Source organism: Megascapheus bottae, chromosome 2, assembly GCF_031878675.1.
Source record: "Megascapheus bottae isolate mThoBot1 chromosome 2, mThoBot2.hap1, whole genome shotgun sequence".
Classification (NCBI taxonomy): Eukaryota; Metazoa; Chordata; class Mammalia; order Rodentia; family Geomyidae; genus Megascapheus; species Megascapheus bottae.
The window spans coordinates 36,867,773-36,882,338 of NC_143510.1; the positions used below are offsets into that span (position 1 = coordinate 36,867,773).

Sequence of the window (14,566 nt, forward strand, 5' to 3'; positions counted from 1 at the left end):
TTAGCTTCAGTGCCTTGATTATCTGAGTGGCAGTCGTGAAATATAGTATTCTTCCTTTTGAACAATTCCTGAAATACAGTTTAAAATGTACTGCATATCAACCAGCCAAGTCTTTCCTAGCAAAGCATCATACCCAATTTGAGCCCTTTATTTCCAGAAATTTATATGTATATCTAACTTATCCAGTATATGATGTAAGCAGTATTTATGCTGAAGCCTAACAATTGAAGAAATTTCAATTAACCCTGATATTATACTCTTAGTAGCCAGATGAGAAAGAAAGGTTCAGACATTTTACTAATTAGCAGACTAGAGGATTTTTACTGTGGCAGAAGTGTTAACGAAAGGAGGATACTCATTGGCAATAGCAAAACCAAGTTTTCAGCAAAGAAAAACAACATACAAAACTTTCCTAAGATGGAAGGGCTTCTCAAGCAATTCAGGACAAGGTACAGGAAAAGAATGTTTATGTTATGTTCCTCAGCATGGGCTTATGTTTTGACTAATAAAGACTGCAAGGTTAATTTTCAAATCATTCCGAGACTTGCCTTGGATCTTCAGAATTATATACGTAATGGTTTTATGTTACTGTAGTCTGGGCTCTTTAAAGTTCTTCTTTCAATATACCAGCAATAAAATTCATGCTGAAAGATGATGCTTGAATTCATCACTCCTTACTATATACATATATACATATATAAATGTATTACATATATATATTTGAGAAATGACACACTTTTATAAAGGTATGAAAATTTTTTTAAAAAAAACCTCTCTAAATCAAGGTTGTTTTCCTGGGATATTTAGGCACTCTGATCCCTCTTTTCCCTGTGAGTGCAGTTATCTAGCTGAGTTTTGATCGAATATTTTTATAAAATCATTTGTTCTAATCTAAGCATTTATCATTATATGCAAAAGGATTTCTTGATGAGAATATTATAGACGGTGCATGTTTTTGACATTAGCATTTTATTTGGATGACTAATCTTGCAGATGTGAAATTCCAATGAATTATTCATGAAATTGCTTTCCTCTGAAATTTTAGTTTGCTCTTAATGCTAGTTATTAAACATTTTGTTTTTCTTTATAAAATTTGATGAAGAGAAATAGTATGCGCTTCCCTCCAGAGAACAGACATGTCTCCTGCTTTCCTCCACCCCTTTTTTCAGCTCTCTAAATGGATACCTTCACTTGGAAATCTTACTTTCAGGATAAGAACTTTCTTTAACCTTTTCTGATTTAGAAAAGCATTTAGTTGAGATTGCTTTTAATCCTGTGTTGGAGTAGCTGATGAGAAACATGAAGCTTGTGCTGAACAGACAGTATGAGCAGGTCAGAAATAGGGGTGGGGGCAGTAAAAAATTTAGGCGGTGGCTACTTTGTCTCCCAGTGTTGAATCCACATTTTTATTGCCTTTGAGAATGCTATCATGTAATTAGTACTGACGACACTTTTTTTTTCCAATTGTCTGTGGCCACAGACATGGAATGATGGAATTATAGTTGATGTCAAGGAATGGGTTTCTTTTGTGCCTTATCAAAACAAAACAAAACATAGCAAAACTCCTTGTTACTGGCAGGACCTATACACAAAGCACTTAGATGCATGGTCCAGGCGAGGCATTCCCATAAAATTCACAGAAGCAGAGAGATGGCAGAAGCTAACTACTGAGTGCTCAAAAGAGACCTGCAGAATTAGCAGTTTGGTTCTCAAGATACAAAAGTGACTGGTAAAAAAAAAATCCAGATTATCAGGAAAATATGCCACGAATAGAAAGCTATCAAAAAGAATGAATCATTACAAATTCTGTATGCCTTGTGCCTTTGGAAATGAAAGTCAGAATAGGAAAAGATTTTTTAATTTGTGTATGTATGAGAGTGAATTAAAAAAATCTTACATCCTATTTTTTTGGTGAAAATCCAATCTTCTTTATAAGGTATGATGGGATGCAGGGAATAGGATGCTACTGCTGTCCCAAGAATGCAGGAGTGGTGGTCACTCTGTGCCTGGTATTTCATTTTATTGCTGGTCCAATATGGCAGCCCAACTCATTTTACAGGGACTGACTCTAGGGACTGGTGGGAGTCTGCTCATTGCTGACAGTGTATTTATTGGCTAGATGGGATTCCTTCCCTAAGGTACATTTTAAATTTCTTTTAAAAAATTGTCTTTACATTTTGGCACCTTGTAAAGATTTTTTATACAAATCTCCATTGTTGACACCCCCCATAATTAATCACTTTACTGATATAAACTCTAAAATGTGATCTTAGAGTTTCATCGTGCAAAAATATTGACTGCAGCAGGAGAAAACTTATTTTTAAATAACTTTTTTTTCTCTTTTCAAATGTATGACCTTAAGATAGCCCAGAAGGCTGTGGTAGAATAAACACGGGGATAGGAATGTATCAAAAAACATATTACATACACACACACACACACACACACACACACACACACACACACACACGCATGCCCGCATGGGCACACACACAAATCTGTACAAAATGCTCCAATCAATGAGAATGGGGGGGGGGTAATCTGTCAACTATGTTACAATTTAAAAGCAATAATAATAATAAACTCAGGGAGTGTCTCCCTCCCACATGTCAGGAAATGTAATCCAAGATTCATAAAGCAAGGATACCTAAAATAAAATACATGTGCAGCAAATTCTGCAGTTCCATTACATACAGTAGTATTTTTTCCCAAAGATATATATATTTTTTTAATATGGTAAATATAAAGCAGTTGCACAAAAAAAAGCAAAGGTGTTTTGACAAACAGGTGTATGCATTTATTCCTTTTTAGGAACAATATCTAAAAAAAGAACCACCCTCCGCCCTCCCCCAAAAAAGACAAAGATTCACAGACACATTGTCGGGATATATGTACAACATAATAAACCCCATCCTAAAGAAGCGACTGGAACACCCCCAAGGGATACAGAATCAGAACTGTAAAAATCATAGTGAAATTTGCTTGCTGTAAAGCCTGAGGAATTTTTTTTTCAGTTGGTTCTTCTGCAAGGTTGTGAGACCTGCAAATATTTGTAAAAAATCTAATTTTTCTTTTTTTTTTGTTTTTTGTTTTTGCTACAGTCTTTAGACTAAGCATGCAAGACATACGACTAAGTGCAACTGAGTGAAATGTATTTTTTTTTAATTTTTAATCATTCCCTAAAGGTTTGAACTGAGGTATGCGTACTAACAGTTTTTCATGCTGTTCTCTTTACTCATGTCTAGCTACACATGCTCAGGATGAACTAATCTACCAGATTTGTATCCTCTTTTGAATACCGAACTAACCAGCAACCACTCAGTTTAGAAGCCCAGGGCCCCCTTCCCCTGATCCTAGCTGGCTACTGCCTGCATGCCATAAAATTGCCTGGCAGAAGGAAAAAGAAGCCATGAGTGGCCACACACTGTCCTTTTGACAGAAAGCAGAGGGAGGCTCCGAGAGAAACTGCCAAAGATGGTTTTGCACCAAGCTTAGGAGTGGATGGGAGTGTTACTTTTGCTCACATGAAAAATGCTGACCAAAGCATATTCCAAATAAACAAATAATAAAAACAAAGCAATAGGAAATTAAAAAAAAAACCACAAAAACTGGAAATATATACCAAGATAAACCAAAATGGATGTAAGGAACAGGGAATACAACACATTCCTTAAACAAAAGTGGTGCATGATCTTTCTAAAAAACTCATTTTTTTTTCTAAAAATACTACTAATGTGGTCTAGTTTAGTCATAGCTTTTCTGTGCTCTCTAAATTTCATCCTGTCTCCTCTGCTGGCTATCCTAATGTTCAGTAGCATACATTCATTTCTTTTCTTTGACAGGGGACTCCATTCCTTTGTAGCAAGTAGAAATGTATGTTCTGGTTTTAATCTTCAGTCTTCCCAAGATTTGAGTTTTGGTCTCTGTTCTGGTGCAGAAAAACAAGAACAATAAGAAGAAGAAGAAAGAGGGAGGGAGGAGGAGGAGGAGGAGGAGGAGGAGGAAGGAACTAGGAAAAAGTAACAACTTTGGTTCCATTACCTACTTGGTCTAACTTTACTCTGCTAGGATGAAGGAGCAGTTCTCTTTCCCGGATTAGCAATAGCCCGTGTCTACCATTTGCCTCTAAATTCTTTCACCTCCTTGGATCAACAAGAAGAGGATATTTGGCTTCATTAGATAAAGCATAAAACAGAGAACTTAATTTACCTTTGTGTAACATCTTTGGTAATTTTAGAAATAAAAGGTACAAAGAATATAAATTAACCTCCAAAAAAAAAAAGGTTCAATAGAATGAAAGCTATGGTCCTAGATAAATAAATGACAGGGAAGTGGGTCCAGGGTGCAGAGAGGAAATGTAGAAGGGGTGGCAGGACCGAGGACATACTGACCCAGAGCCTGGTTCTGGGGACCAGTGTGGGTCTCGAGGAGCCCTTGTCACGCTGATGTCATCTTGTGTTAGTTTGTGATACAGGGGTGGTGTGAATCCATTGCATAGCAAACTGAACTGCAGTACAAATTTGCACATTTGAAACCAACACTTTAGGACTTGCTGAACTCAGTCCTCATTAATTCCTCATAACAAGTCTTATTTGCATTCCAACAGATTAGTGCCACCAAGCAGGTCTGAACTGACGGGTAAATTCAGATACCACACGCAGCAAAGTTGCTCAAAAAAGCTGGGTTGTTTTTTGTTGTTTTGTTTTTGTTTTTTTGTTTTGTGTTTCTTTTTTGCAAACAAAGCAACCTGGGCTGGCAACGAACACAAGAGTCCATTGCTGCCTGGCTACGTTGTCAGAGTCATCATTACGGGTTCACCTCATTACTGTATTTTTCTTTCTTTCTAGTGCTGCCTATGTTTCCTTGGCTTGATAGAATGCTGTGGTAATATTTTAGAATGATGGCTATTAGAATTGTTTTTCCTAAATAAAAAAAAGGAAACTCCAAAACAATCCCCTTACTACCCTCAATACTGCTATACTGCTTTGTGGAATAAGTCTGAGTTGTTCCAAGAGTATGTCTCTTTTTTTTTCTGTCATTCATTTTCTTTCTGGCAGGGTGTCACGCTTGTTTGAGAGGGCCTTCATGGTAGAGTGCAGCATGTGGGACCTTTTTTTTTTTTAATTTTTGAAAAAGATCAAAAACAAAAAAAGCAAAGCAAAGCAAAACAACAAAAAACAACAACAAAAAACCAAAAACCCGGAATGTTTTCTGACTTGAGAGAAACGTGGAGATATCTGTGGGAAAAATAATGGAATGAGTGACAGAAAACTACAAACAAGAAGTGACATTCAGCTTTGTATAATAAAAACACCTATTAACATTCATCACAAGGTACAGAAAACTTAAAGCCTCCAAGAGGCCATGGGCCCCAAATGGAGGCCTGAGGTCAGAACTTAAAAAAATGGTATAGTAGAAGCAAAGGAGAGAGAGAGAGAAAAAAAAGCAATACATTAAAAAGTCTGGGATAATTATTTTTAACCCTCCCCCCAATACACACACAAAGGCCTTTCCCATCCCAACTGGAAGAAAAAAAATTAAAACAAACAACAACAACAAAAAAAGAGAGTAAAAGGCAGTGATATTCATTCAACATGCAGTACTGTGCAAATAGGTCGTCCATTGAAATCCTTGAATTCTGGGCAAAGGCTTGGTCTACAGCTCGAGGGCACAAGCTCAAGTCGGCTGTCCTCAGTGTCCATTGCTGGCAAGGACCGCAGTTCAAAGTCTGCTGCTAAAAAGTGAATCCAATCAGCAAATATACAACACTGATGTTGACTGTTGAGAGGAAAATCCCCAGTACCAAACAAGTCCTTCCGATGCACAGAGTACAAATTCCTGTTTTCAACAAAAAGTAGAAAAATCAAAAATACTCCCAAATGGGATTCTCGATGGCACTAAGAGTTAACACATTTCAGAGTTGTCAAAATGTAGTGAAAAAATCCTCCAGACTGTACAACAAATGGAGAACAACTTCACTGTAACTTCTGACGTGTTGTGTGTTTGTTTTCTTTTCTTTTTTTCCCCCCATCATCACTGTAGGGCAGGGGGAGGTGGGGGGGAGTCAGCTCCTCCCCCTCAGGTGTTTACTCCATGTCCTCATGTACTGCTTCATCTTCATAATCTCTGTCCTGGTCAAAATCTGGACTGTGGTTGGCTGTTGTCACTAAGGACAGAGGCCCTTCAGCTTCCTCTGGATCCAGGGGCTCCTCTTTGACATGTACAGGATGCCTAGAGAACACAAAACAACAAACAGAAACAAACAGCAAAGGTTCAGTGAGAGGGTGGCTTTCCAGCCTCAGCGCCACCCCTGATGCTCCCAAGAGCCACCTGAAAGCTGCCTGGCACGACTGCATTCCTGTACAGGCAGCCCCTGGCCACATGTGCCTCTTTCAAATAAGGAAATACCTGCTACAAGCTAAGTTTCACTGCTCAGTTGTTACATTCCCAGAGTTCTCATACTAGAAGGGCACGGAGACTGCATTAGCACCAGGGCACCAAGTGACTTTGCCTAGTGATACTCTGGACAGAAGCAGGCCTCCTCTCTAGGGTCACTGCTCCTGTCTTTCTGCACACACTTATCACTTGAGGAAGAAAGACCTCCAGGTCCGTGATGGGCCTGAGACTCTGCATTCCTAACGAGCTCCCATGTGATGCTGCTGGTCCTCAAGGTGAGTACCGAGGTACCAAGACCCCCGGACAGAAGCCCGGTGGATGAATACCAATCTTCAAATAATTATTCGAAATGAGAATCCATAATACAACGGCGGTTGGCGGGGACCACTGAGCACAGGCGCTGGGCTAATCATGGCTTGCTGTGTGTTCTGCTTTGCTAGTTAACATGCAGAACCTGTGAAAGAACTCTCCAGAGGACGACCCCAAGTGAGGGTCTATCATTAATCAACTTCAAGCAAACACAGCAAAGAGACACCATGATACATGCTTGAAACTCCAAATTAATGCATATTTTTACAAACTGTCAATAAGGCAAGAAAAGCCCTGCCAGGAAACACAAATGGAGAGGAAAAGGCTCGCTCAACACAACAATATGATAAGAGAGCAGACCCCCCATCAGAATAATAACGCTGTCAGCTGTAAACAAGGCAAAACACGAGGCTGGGCTGGTAGCGGCCACCAAGACGCACACGTAGCCAATGAGATCTGCCAACTTTCTCATTATAGACCCAGCTTTGTTCACCCGAAGGAAGACGGGGTGATTACACAAAACCACCATGATAACAACTAAGAAATGTTGTTCGTAAATCATATTTACAACTGATCCTTTGCAAATACAAATGAATTTCTCTTGCAGGGCTTTTGATATGTAAAAGAACCATTCAAGTTATATGACAAAAAAAAATATCTCAGTTCCTAGGACTGGCTGCAAAAGGGAGGGGGGTTTGTAACTGACATTATCAAGTATCAGTAATAAGAGGTGGTATTAGGGATGTGTGGCTTCCTAAATAATTGATGATGTATGCAAACCCCAAAGGCCCCTTGAACTATTTAAAAACAAACAGAAGAGTGCTTTGGACTGCCCTTGAAGATATGAACCTTCAGAATCAATTGACTCTAAAATTAGCACAGCTTAGAGAGAGTTTGGGGGGCTAAGATGTCAGCTAAACAGCTTTAAAAAATCATGCCCATTGTGAAGAAGCATTCATAAAACAAAATAGAGTCAAGTTGTCTGATGGCTCATTTTACATGTGGATCTCCTATCTATTAAAAATAATATATAGTGTTATCTGCCTATATTCTGTAGTAAGATGTCTGGCTACATACTTTGCAGAGTGCAGTGTAAAATAAAAATGAAAGCCCTTAGCCTGTAATCCTAGCTACTTAGAAAGCTGTGAGCTGAGGACTGAGGCTTGAAGCTAGCCTGGGCAGCAAAGTCCTGTGAGACTCTTCTCTTTAATCATCCACCAAAAAAACAAAAGTGAAGCTATGGCTCAAATGGTAGAGTGCCAGTCTTCAGTGGAAAAGGTCAGGGACAGCAGCCAAGACCTGAGTTCAAGCCCAAGTGCCACCACCAAAGGAGAAAAAAAAAATTTAGGAGAGAAATTCAGCAAAGATTTAAAATAAGTGGTATAATCACCCATAATCTAGATATACTGATGACTACCCTTTTAAAAAACTCACTGATCACCCCTGAATTATTGTCAGTTTTTGCCTCTCTTCCCATTGGAAATCACATCTTTATAGATTGTATAGACAGCAAAAACACCTGTATTATATTGTGCTCGTTTTCAGTTGTAATTTTTTTAGGGCTGTATGAAACTCGGATGTATGGACTTACTGCCATCCCCTGATACTGGGCATTCTTTAAAGCTGTCCTCTTCCTTTGATATTTTCATAATAGAGCAAACATTGTTACTCATTAATCTTTCTATTTCTGTTGATTTACCTCCTTAGTATAATTTTCTAAGAATGAAATTGTAGCAAAGGCCAAAACATCTTTGTAATGCTTATGATTTATAGTGATACTCATTTTTACAGAAGCTGTACCAATGAAGATTCAATCTCATTAGTACTAAAAATCATTAAAAAGAAAAAAGACAAATGTAGCAGTGATATTCACTAGACAGTATGTGGGAAATATAACTTGCAGGTGGGGACAGGAGAGCAAAACTGAGAGACAGCTAGGGAAGGGGTGACATTGTCCAAAAAGAAATATATTCATTACTTGACTTACGCAACTATGACCCCTCTGCTTATCACCTTTATAACAATAATAATATAAAAAATAAAATAAAGTAAAAGCATATCATCCTAAAAAATGTATTCACTACCTGACTTAGGAAATGGTAACAAAAATTTATAATAGCAGTAAAATTACATTTTATAAAAGCAATTTGTTACCTAGCAGGTTTGAAGTACAGTAGAGATGACTTTAAGTTGTATTTCCATTTTATTTTTTGGTAGTACCTGGGACTGAACTCAGGTCCTCATGTTTGTTATGCAGGATCTCAACCCCTTGAGCCATTCTAGTAGCCCCAAAGATGGATTTCTTAGAGTTGTGCTAACTGTAGGAATTTCTTTATGGTTTCTATTTTGATTTTAGAGAATTGTGCCTTTTATAAATGACTTGCCTGACCAGTTTTACTAAAACCAGTCCTATGATTTTTAAAATCCACTGGACAGAATTTTGTTCTACCAAGCCAGGTACTGAGGTTGTAATGTCATTTTTCAGGTTAAAAGTTTTTGAGGTTTTTTTTTTTTTAAATAGCTATCAAGACTTCCTAATGTTTTTAGGTATTTGAACCAGAACCTGAAGAGGTAACACAATGGAAAGTTTTGAGTAGAGGATCAGGCTGGGGAACCTTAGAAGAAATGAAATTAGAACAGTCCACACGGAGTTCTAGCTAATTTTAGACTTTGGCAGATGTTTTGTTAAGCTCTACTCTAACCGTCACAAACACCCAGACACGTGCATGATCCTCACAAATGCAGCACTAGAGTTGCCGTAATCCCAAATTTATGGATTGTTTACTGCAGCACAGAAAGGTAATAAAGCGGTCGTCCTTGCAGGCTCTAAGTATGACAACCTGACTGTATACTAGGTTAGGTAGGAAGGGTTCGTAAGACTGCAAGAGCCTGAAATCCAATCTCAGGGCATGTGAAACTTGCAGACAGTATTAAGTGTGCCAAAGTGGCAGAGCCACACAGTGCCTTGGAAAACCAATAGAATGGATTTCTATGTAGAATGTAAACTGTTGAAGACATGTGTCTCCTCGAAACTATATCTGGGATACAACTGGTACCCCTAGTCAACCTTACCCACCCAGGACTATCCCCTTTTCTCTCCAACATCTACTTCTGAAAGATCTACCCCTGAGAAATGGTACAAAGCCTTCCATTGCCCTTCCCTTACATCTGAATAATTCCTTTGTGCAGTCACTCTGGGAGCACAGGAGTTTTAAATAAAACCCCCTGGTGTTTACAGCCATTGTGTTGGGGGGGGGTGGGGAGGGGGCATGTACAGACAGGCCTGGAGTAGTTTTCTCTGCTGCTCCTTTAAGCTCCTATCAGGATCAAAGTACAATGCCCCAAAGCCATAGTTTGTAGTATTTTGGAAGAGAAGGGGAATGAAAGGTGGTGCTAAGGAGTGCCCCTAGGAAGGAACTAAAACAGGTATTTGCTAAGCTGCCCTTCTTAATAAGGTCCTTTCTGCCTTGCTATAAAGTTTATGGCTCAATTTACTCCAATAGACTGGGAACAGTTAAGAAACCATTGGCATCGTAGCAGTGCGATGCATATAGGACAAGCAGTGCGATGCATATAGGACAAGTATGATGTTGTTATGGAATTTACTCTGTGGAAGTCAGAAAGAGTAACTGGGGAGGCCAAAGGTGGCAGGCTCAGGGCCACATTGAGTCCCAGGTATAAACCTGGTGACATCGTTGGACGGGGCTCTGTGGTTCTTTTAAAACTGTCAAAATGTTGGTTTTATTCAATAGTATGACAACTGTGGTAAACATAGTTTTTGAAAGCACTGAGGTTAATTCAAAGACTTTAAAACAAATTAACTCCACAGTTGACTTTATTCTGTCCGGGAAAAACAGTTTGACTCTGAACTGTTGACTGTGCAACTTATATCCAAATATGTTATAGTTATGCTATTTTTGTTTAATCTCTCTGCATCCCATCCCTCCACCCCATCCAGTGATCTTTCCACATTAAAATCCAGGAATATTCAACAACTTCAGATAGTTTTATATTCATATGTATTTCTTGAGAGGTTTATAGGCCCATTTACATTTTCTACTAAATTTAATAGTCCAGTGAACACTCTTGTCACAACAATGACATAATGATAAAACAATAAAGCCAGAAATACGGCAGCATTGGTGTGAAGATAAATATTTTCAGAGGCTTTTCATAGAAAGTAAAAATGATTATTTTCCATCTTTAAAGATGCTACTCAAAGCACATTGGATATGAGATACAAAGCTTAGAAAATCAGATTTCTAATTTCCCCATAACCACTAATTATGTTGGGAGATATTATTTTTCTCTTTGTCACTAGGTGCCAATTCCTTCTGTTCCTAATTGCTACAGGTCACATTTTCCATTCCTCACTTAAGTTATCCTTAAAACAAGATGTTGATGCGTGAAGAAATGTGTAGACATTTGCCTGTTCTAGGAGCCGACAGGAATGCAAACATTGAATGGGTTTATTCACTGAATGTGGACCACAGTTTGGCAGAAACTCACTGAAAGGGAGACATTGTCATTCTATGGTTTTGCTGGAAATCCAATCTTTTGGAATAATATGGCTGCCTTGCCCTGCTTTAAAATGCTTTCTGGGAGGAAAGGTGTTATCACAGTAAGCACCCTCCTCTGCCGCCATCCACCATGGCCTCACGCCTGGTGAGCTCAGCTTTAGTGATGGCTGGCTTGGTCCCTGTGACCATTCATTCACATTCAGCATGGGCCACCATCGCCCATCACTTCATTCAGTTATATGTGCACTCATTAGACTGCCGTCTGCTGCGATAATGCTCCTATTAATTTTCCTTTTGATATTTTAAGAGCAATCTATAAATCATGCTGCCTTTCACTTATGCCATCATTAATGCTTTGTAATAAGGCTGTGCAGCCGAAATTCCGCACACAACTAAGTAAGCAACATCTTTGTTCCTTCTGCCAGGTTTAGTGAACCCCAAGTGAAACAAAACACAAAAGTTCATCTAGGAGATGCTTGCTGAATTTAGGTTCCAAAACACTCCTAATGATCACGTAGTGGCCAAAGGAGGCAAATTTCATGTGCCACAGCAGACAATTGATTTGATAGCAAAATGAGTTACTGTTCCTTTTATATACTGAGAGTCCTAGAATTACAATGATGTTATCTGTGGATTCTAAGTCATGAGGGAATTATGGGAAAGAGCGAGAGAATGCCAGAGTGTTTTGTGTACATAGAAAATGGGAGCCACTTGAACTCCCTGAAAGTTCTTGCTAGTCATCTTCACCTGCAACTTTTTATTGTTTGGTTTCAGATAACTGGGATCATATTTTATCACCTTCTCTGTATCTCTTTTATAAAGCCACATTGGATTTTTATTGATACAGCATATCTTTTTTCATTATTGTAATTTCTATCTAAAACAATTTTCATGTTTTGCATTTTAATGTATTAATATGCTAAAAATAAGTTCTCTGTAGTTTAAAAAAAAAAAAAAGAAAGAAAATGGGAGCCTGGGATGTGGTGGCAAAGATGAAGGGATGTGGCAGTCACAGTACTTACACAGCTTGCAGAGGGGATCTGCCTGGACTGCTGTCACTCTCGTTGCTGTTGGTGTGCTCCATGGCCCCGTTCAGCTCCTCCCGGATCGCACTGGCCAAGTTGCCCAGAGTGGGATTCCCCATGGAGGCGGTAGTGTATAGAGGTATACTATTCTCAGCCATGGAAGCCTGCCATTAACCAAGAGAGAACTTGAGGAAGTCATAGGGTAGGCAGGATACAGAAGCTATGAATTATGGGAAGATACAGTAACCTTCATTGTTAGTCAACTGGGTCACTGGGTTGGCAAATATTAATTACAAAGACATTACAGAAAGATGGAGCTCTGAAAGAAAGTCAAGGCACCCGTCCCAGGTTTGGTTTTGAAGAGGTACATGGGGTTCCAAAATACTCATGAGGAAGAAGTTGTTGATGTTTCCTGAAGGGTGAGGGACCCCTGTGGGGCAGGTCCTGCAGTTTAGACAAAGCTATCCATTATGAGGTTTCTATCCCATGTCTTTTTTTTTGTCTGCCCTTTTCAAGAGGAACTGAATATTTCAAGATCATAGTGAAAATATAATGGAATTTTCATTTCTTGACTCATTTTGATGACTCTGCTATTGGATATCAGAGATTTGATCTGATTATTCCAGGCACAGTGCTCAAATTTATGAGAACTTCCATAAACATTTACCTCCCAGATCTTATAGAAAAGGAAAAGATTATAGAATTGGAATCAATTCTTATCTCCCCCCACCACATCATTTCCACTTAATGATTTTTGAATGTGTTTAGTGAAGTCCAAGAAAACTGGCTGAAGGTAGCAAGTGCACAGTCTTTCAGACTCAAGACCAATCACCTGGGATTTTACAACGGAAGAAAAAACCCTGGCAAAAGGAAGCTCTAAATCTCATTTCTTTTTGGGTGCCTGAGCACACTGATATTAAAGGTGACAAAGTCACTCTAAATGAGTGTCAGCAAAAAAGTGCATGGGGGGGGAGGGTGGAGAATAAAACATACCCTAAACTCTATACTATTCACTTTCTATCCTGCTGTATCTTGAATAAAAACAGCTGCACAGTGTGTGAAATACAGATTAGTCAGCACCACATGGCTAAAATCTAAAGTAACCATATTTGTTTCATTTGGGCAGCGAGTGTGACCCAGTGCCTTTCATTTTATTAAAGAGGGCAGACATTGAAAAACTGGCAGCTGTAATTAGACCAAGATTTATGACAACTGTCTTCTTGCAGAATGCACTATGCCTTGTTTCCTACCCTAATGAGAAAAAAAAAAGTACAATCACAAGACAATCTGGCATAGTGACTTCAATTGGCCCATTTTGCAAGAGTCCAAACTATTCTAGAAATCCTGGCAGTGAAGAGAAGGTACAAGCCAAAAGAAAAGAAAAAAGAAAAAGAAAAGGGAGCACAGGCGGGCTACAGGGAGTCTGCCTGTTTTGACAGTCACAGTTTCACTCTTCATTCGTTGTATAAAACCTCAGAGCCAGAAATGCTTCTTCGATGCAAGCACTGTGTTAAGCCCAGACACACTCACCTAGCCTAACACTCAATTTCAATGCTAGGCCTAAGTTCTTTCTCCCCACTCTGGAGTTTATCTCACTGCTTTCTTTTTAAAATCCTCCTTTTATTTCCCAGTGTGGAGAACTCAATTTGATGAATGGTCCCCACTCTCCTGTAGTCTGTCAAATATTTTTACTCTTTGGGGCAGAGTAGCTGGCAGATAATAATCACTGCTATTGCGATGGCAGCTAGATTGCTGTCTCTACATTTTCACTCGAGACAGTACTGTGGTCATGCCTCTTCATCTCGGAAGTTACCCTGGGTCTGTCCAGGGAACTGCTTTTCACTGGAAATATGGATGAGCCCTCCCAGGATAATTTCACCAATGTTCAAGGCAGGATTGTGGCCAAAGTGGGGCTTCTGCCAGTTGGCTATTTTAGCAGATTTCAAAGCCAAAAACTGAGTGGTAAAGGAAATGGAAATCGTCATAAGAACACGTTTGTTGGGATACATTAGTCAACCCACAGACACGGGGGTGGGGGACTTCTTTTGGGTAGATATTCATTCTTCTCATCTCCCAAATTATTTGACGTTATGGCCATTTCTTATGGAGTTGGGGTTATAGAACTCAGGTAGAGGCCCAAATTCAGGAAGTTATGCCATGACTTTTGATTCTTCTATACTGATACCTTGACTTTCAGACAAGATGTATGTGGAAAAGCACTTTCATCGCAAAATATGGAAAGAGAGGAAGAAAGGCAGGCAGGCAGGAAGGAAGGAAGAACGAAAGGAAGGAAAGGGAAGGAGGGAGGGAGGGAAG

The 14,566-nt window shown here is 39.2% G+C and overlaps 1 protein-coding gene across 2 annotated transcripts in view; it reads right to left on the reverse strand.

Annotated features, from left to right (window-relative positions):
• Positions 1–5,042: 5,042 nt before the first annotated feature.
• Foxp1 (forkhead box P1) overlaps positions 5,043–14,566 on the reverse strand; it is a 574,139-nt gene continuing 564,615 nt past the window's right edge. For both annotated transcript variants that reach the window (XM_090323968.1, XM_090323960.1), the window contains 2 exons: positions 12,248–12,414; positions 5,043–6,231 (listed from right to left, as the gene is read on the reverse strand). In XM_090323968.1, the coding sequence (XP_090180094.1) occupies positions 6,087–6,231; positions 12,248–12,414 (312 nt within the window). In that variant the 3' untranslated portion in view covers positions 5,043–6,086. The remainder of the gene's footprint in view (positions 6,232–12,247; positions 12,415–14,566) is intronic.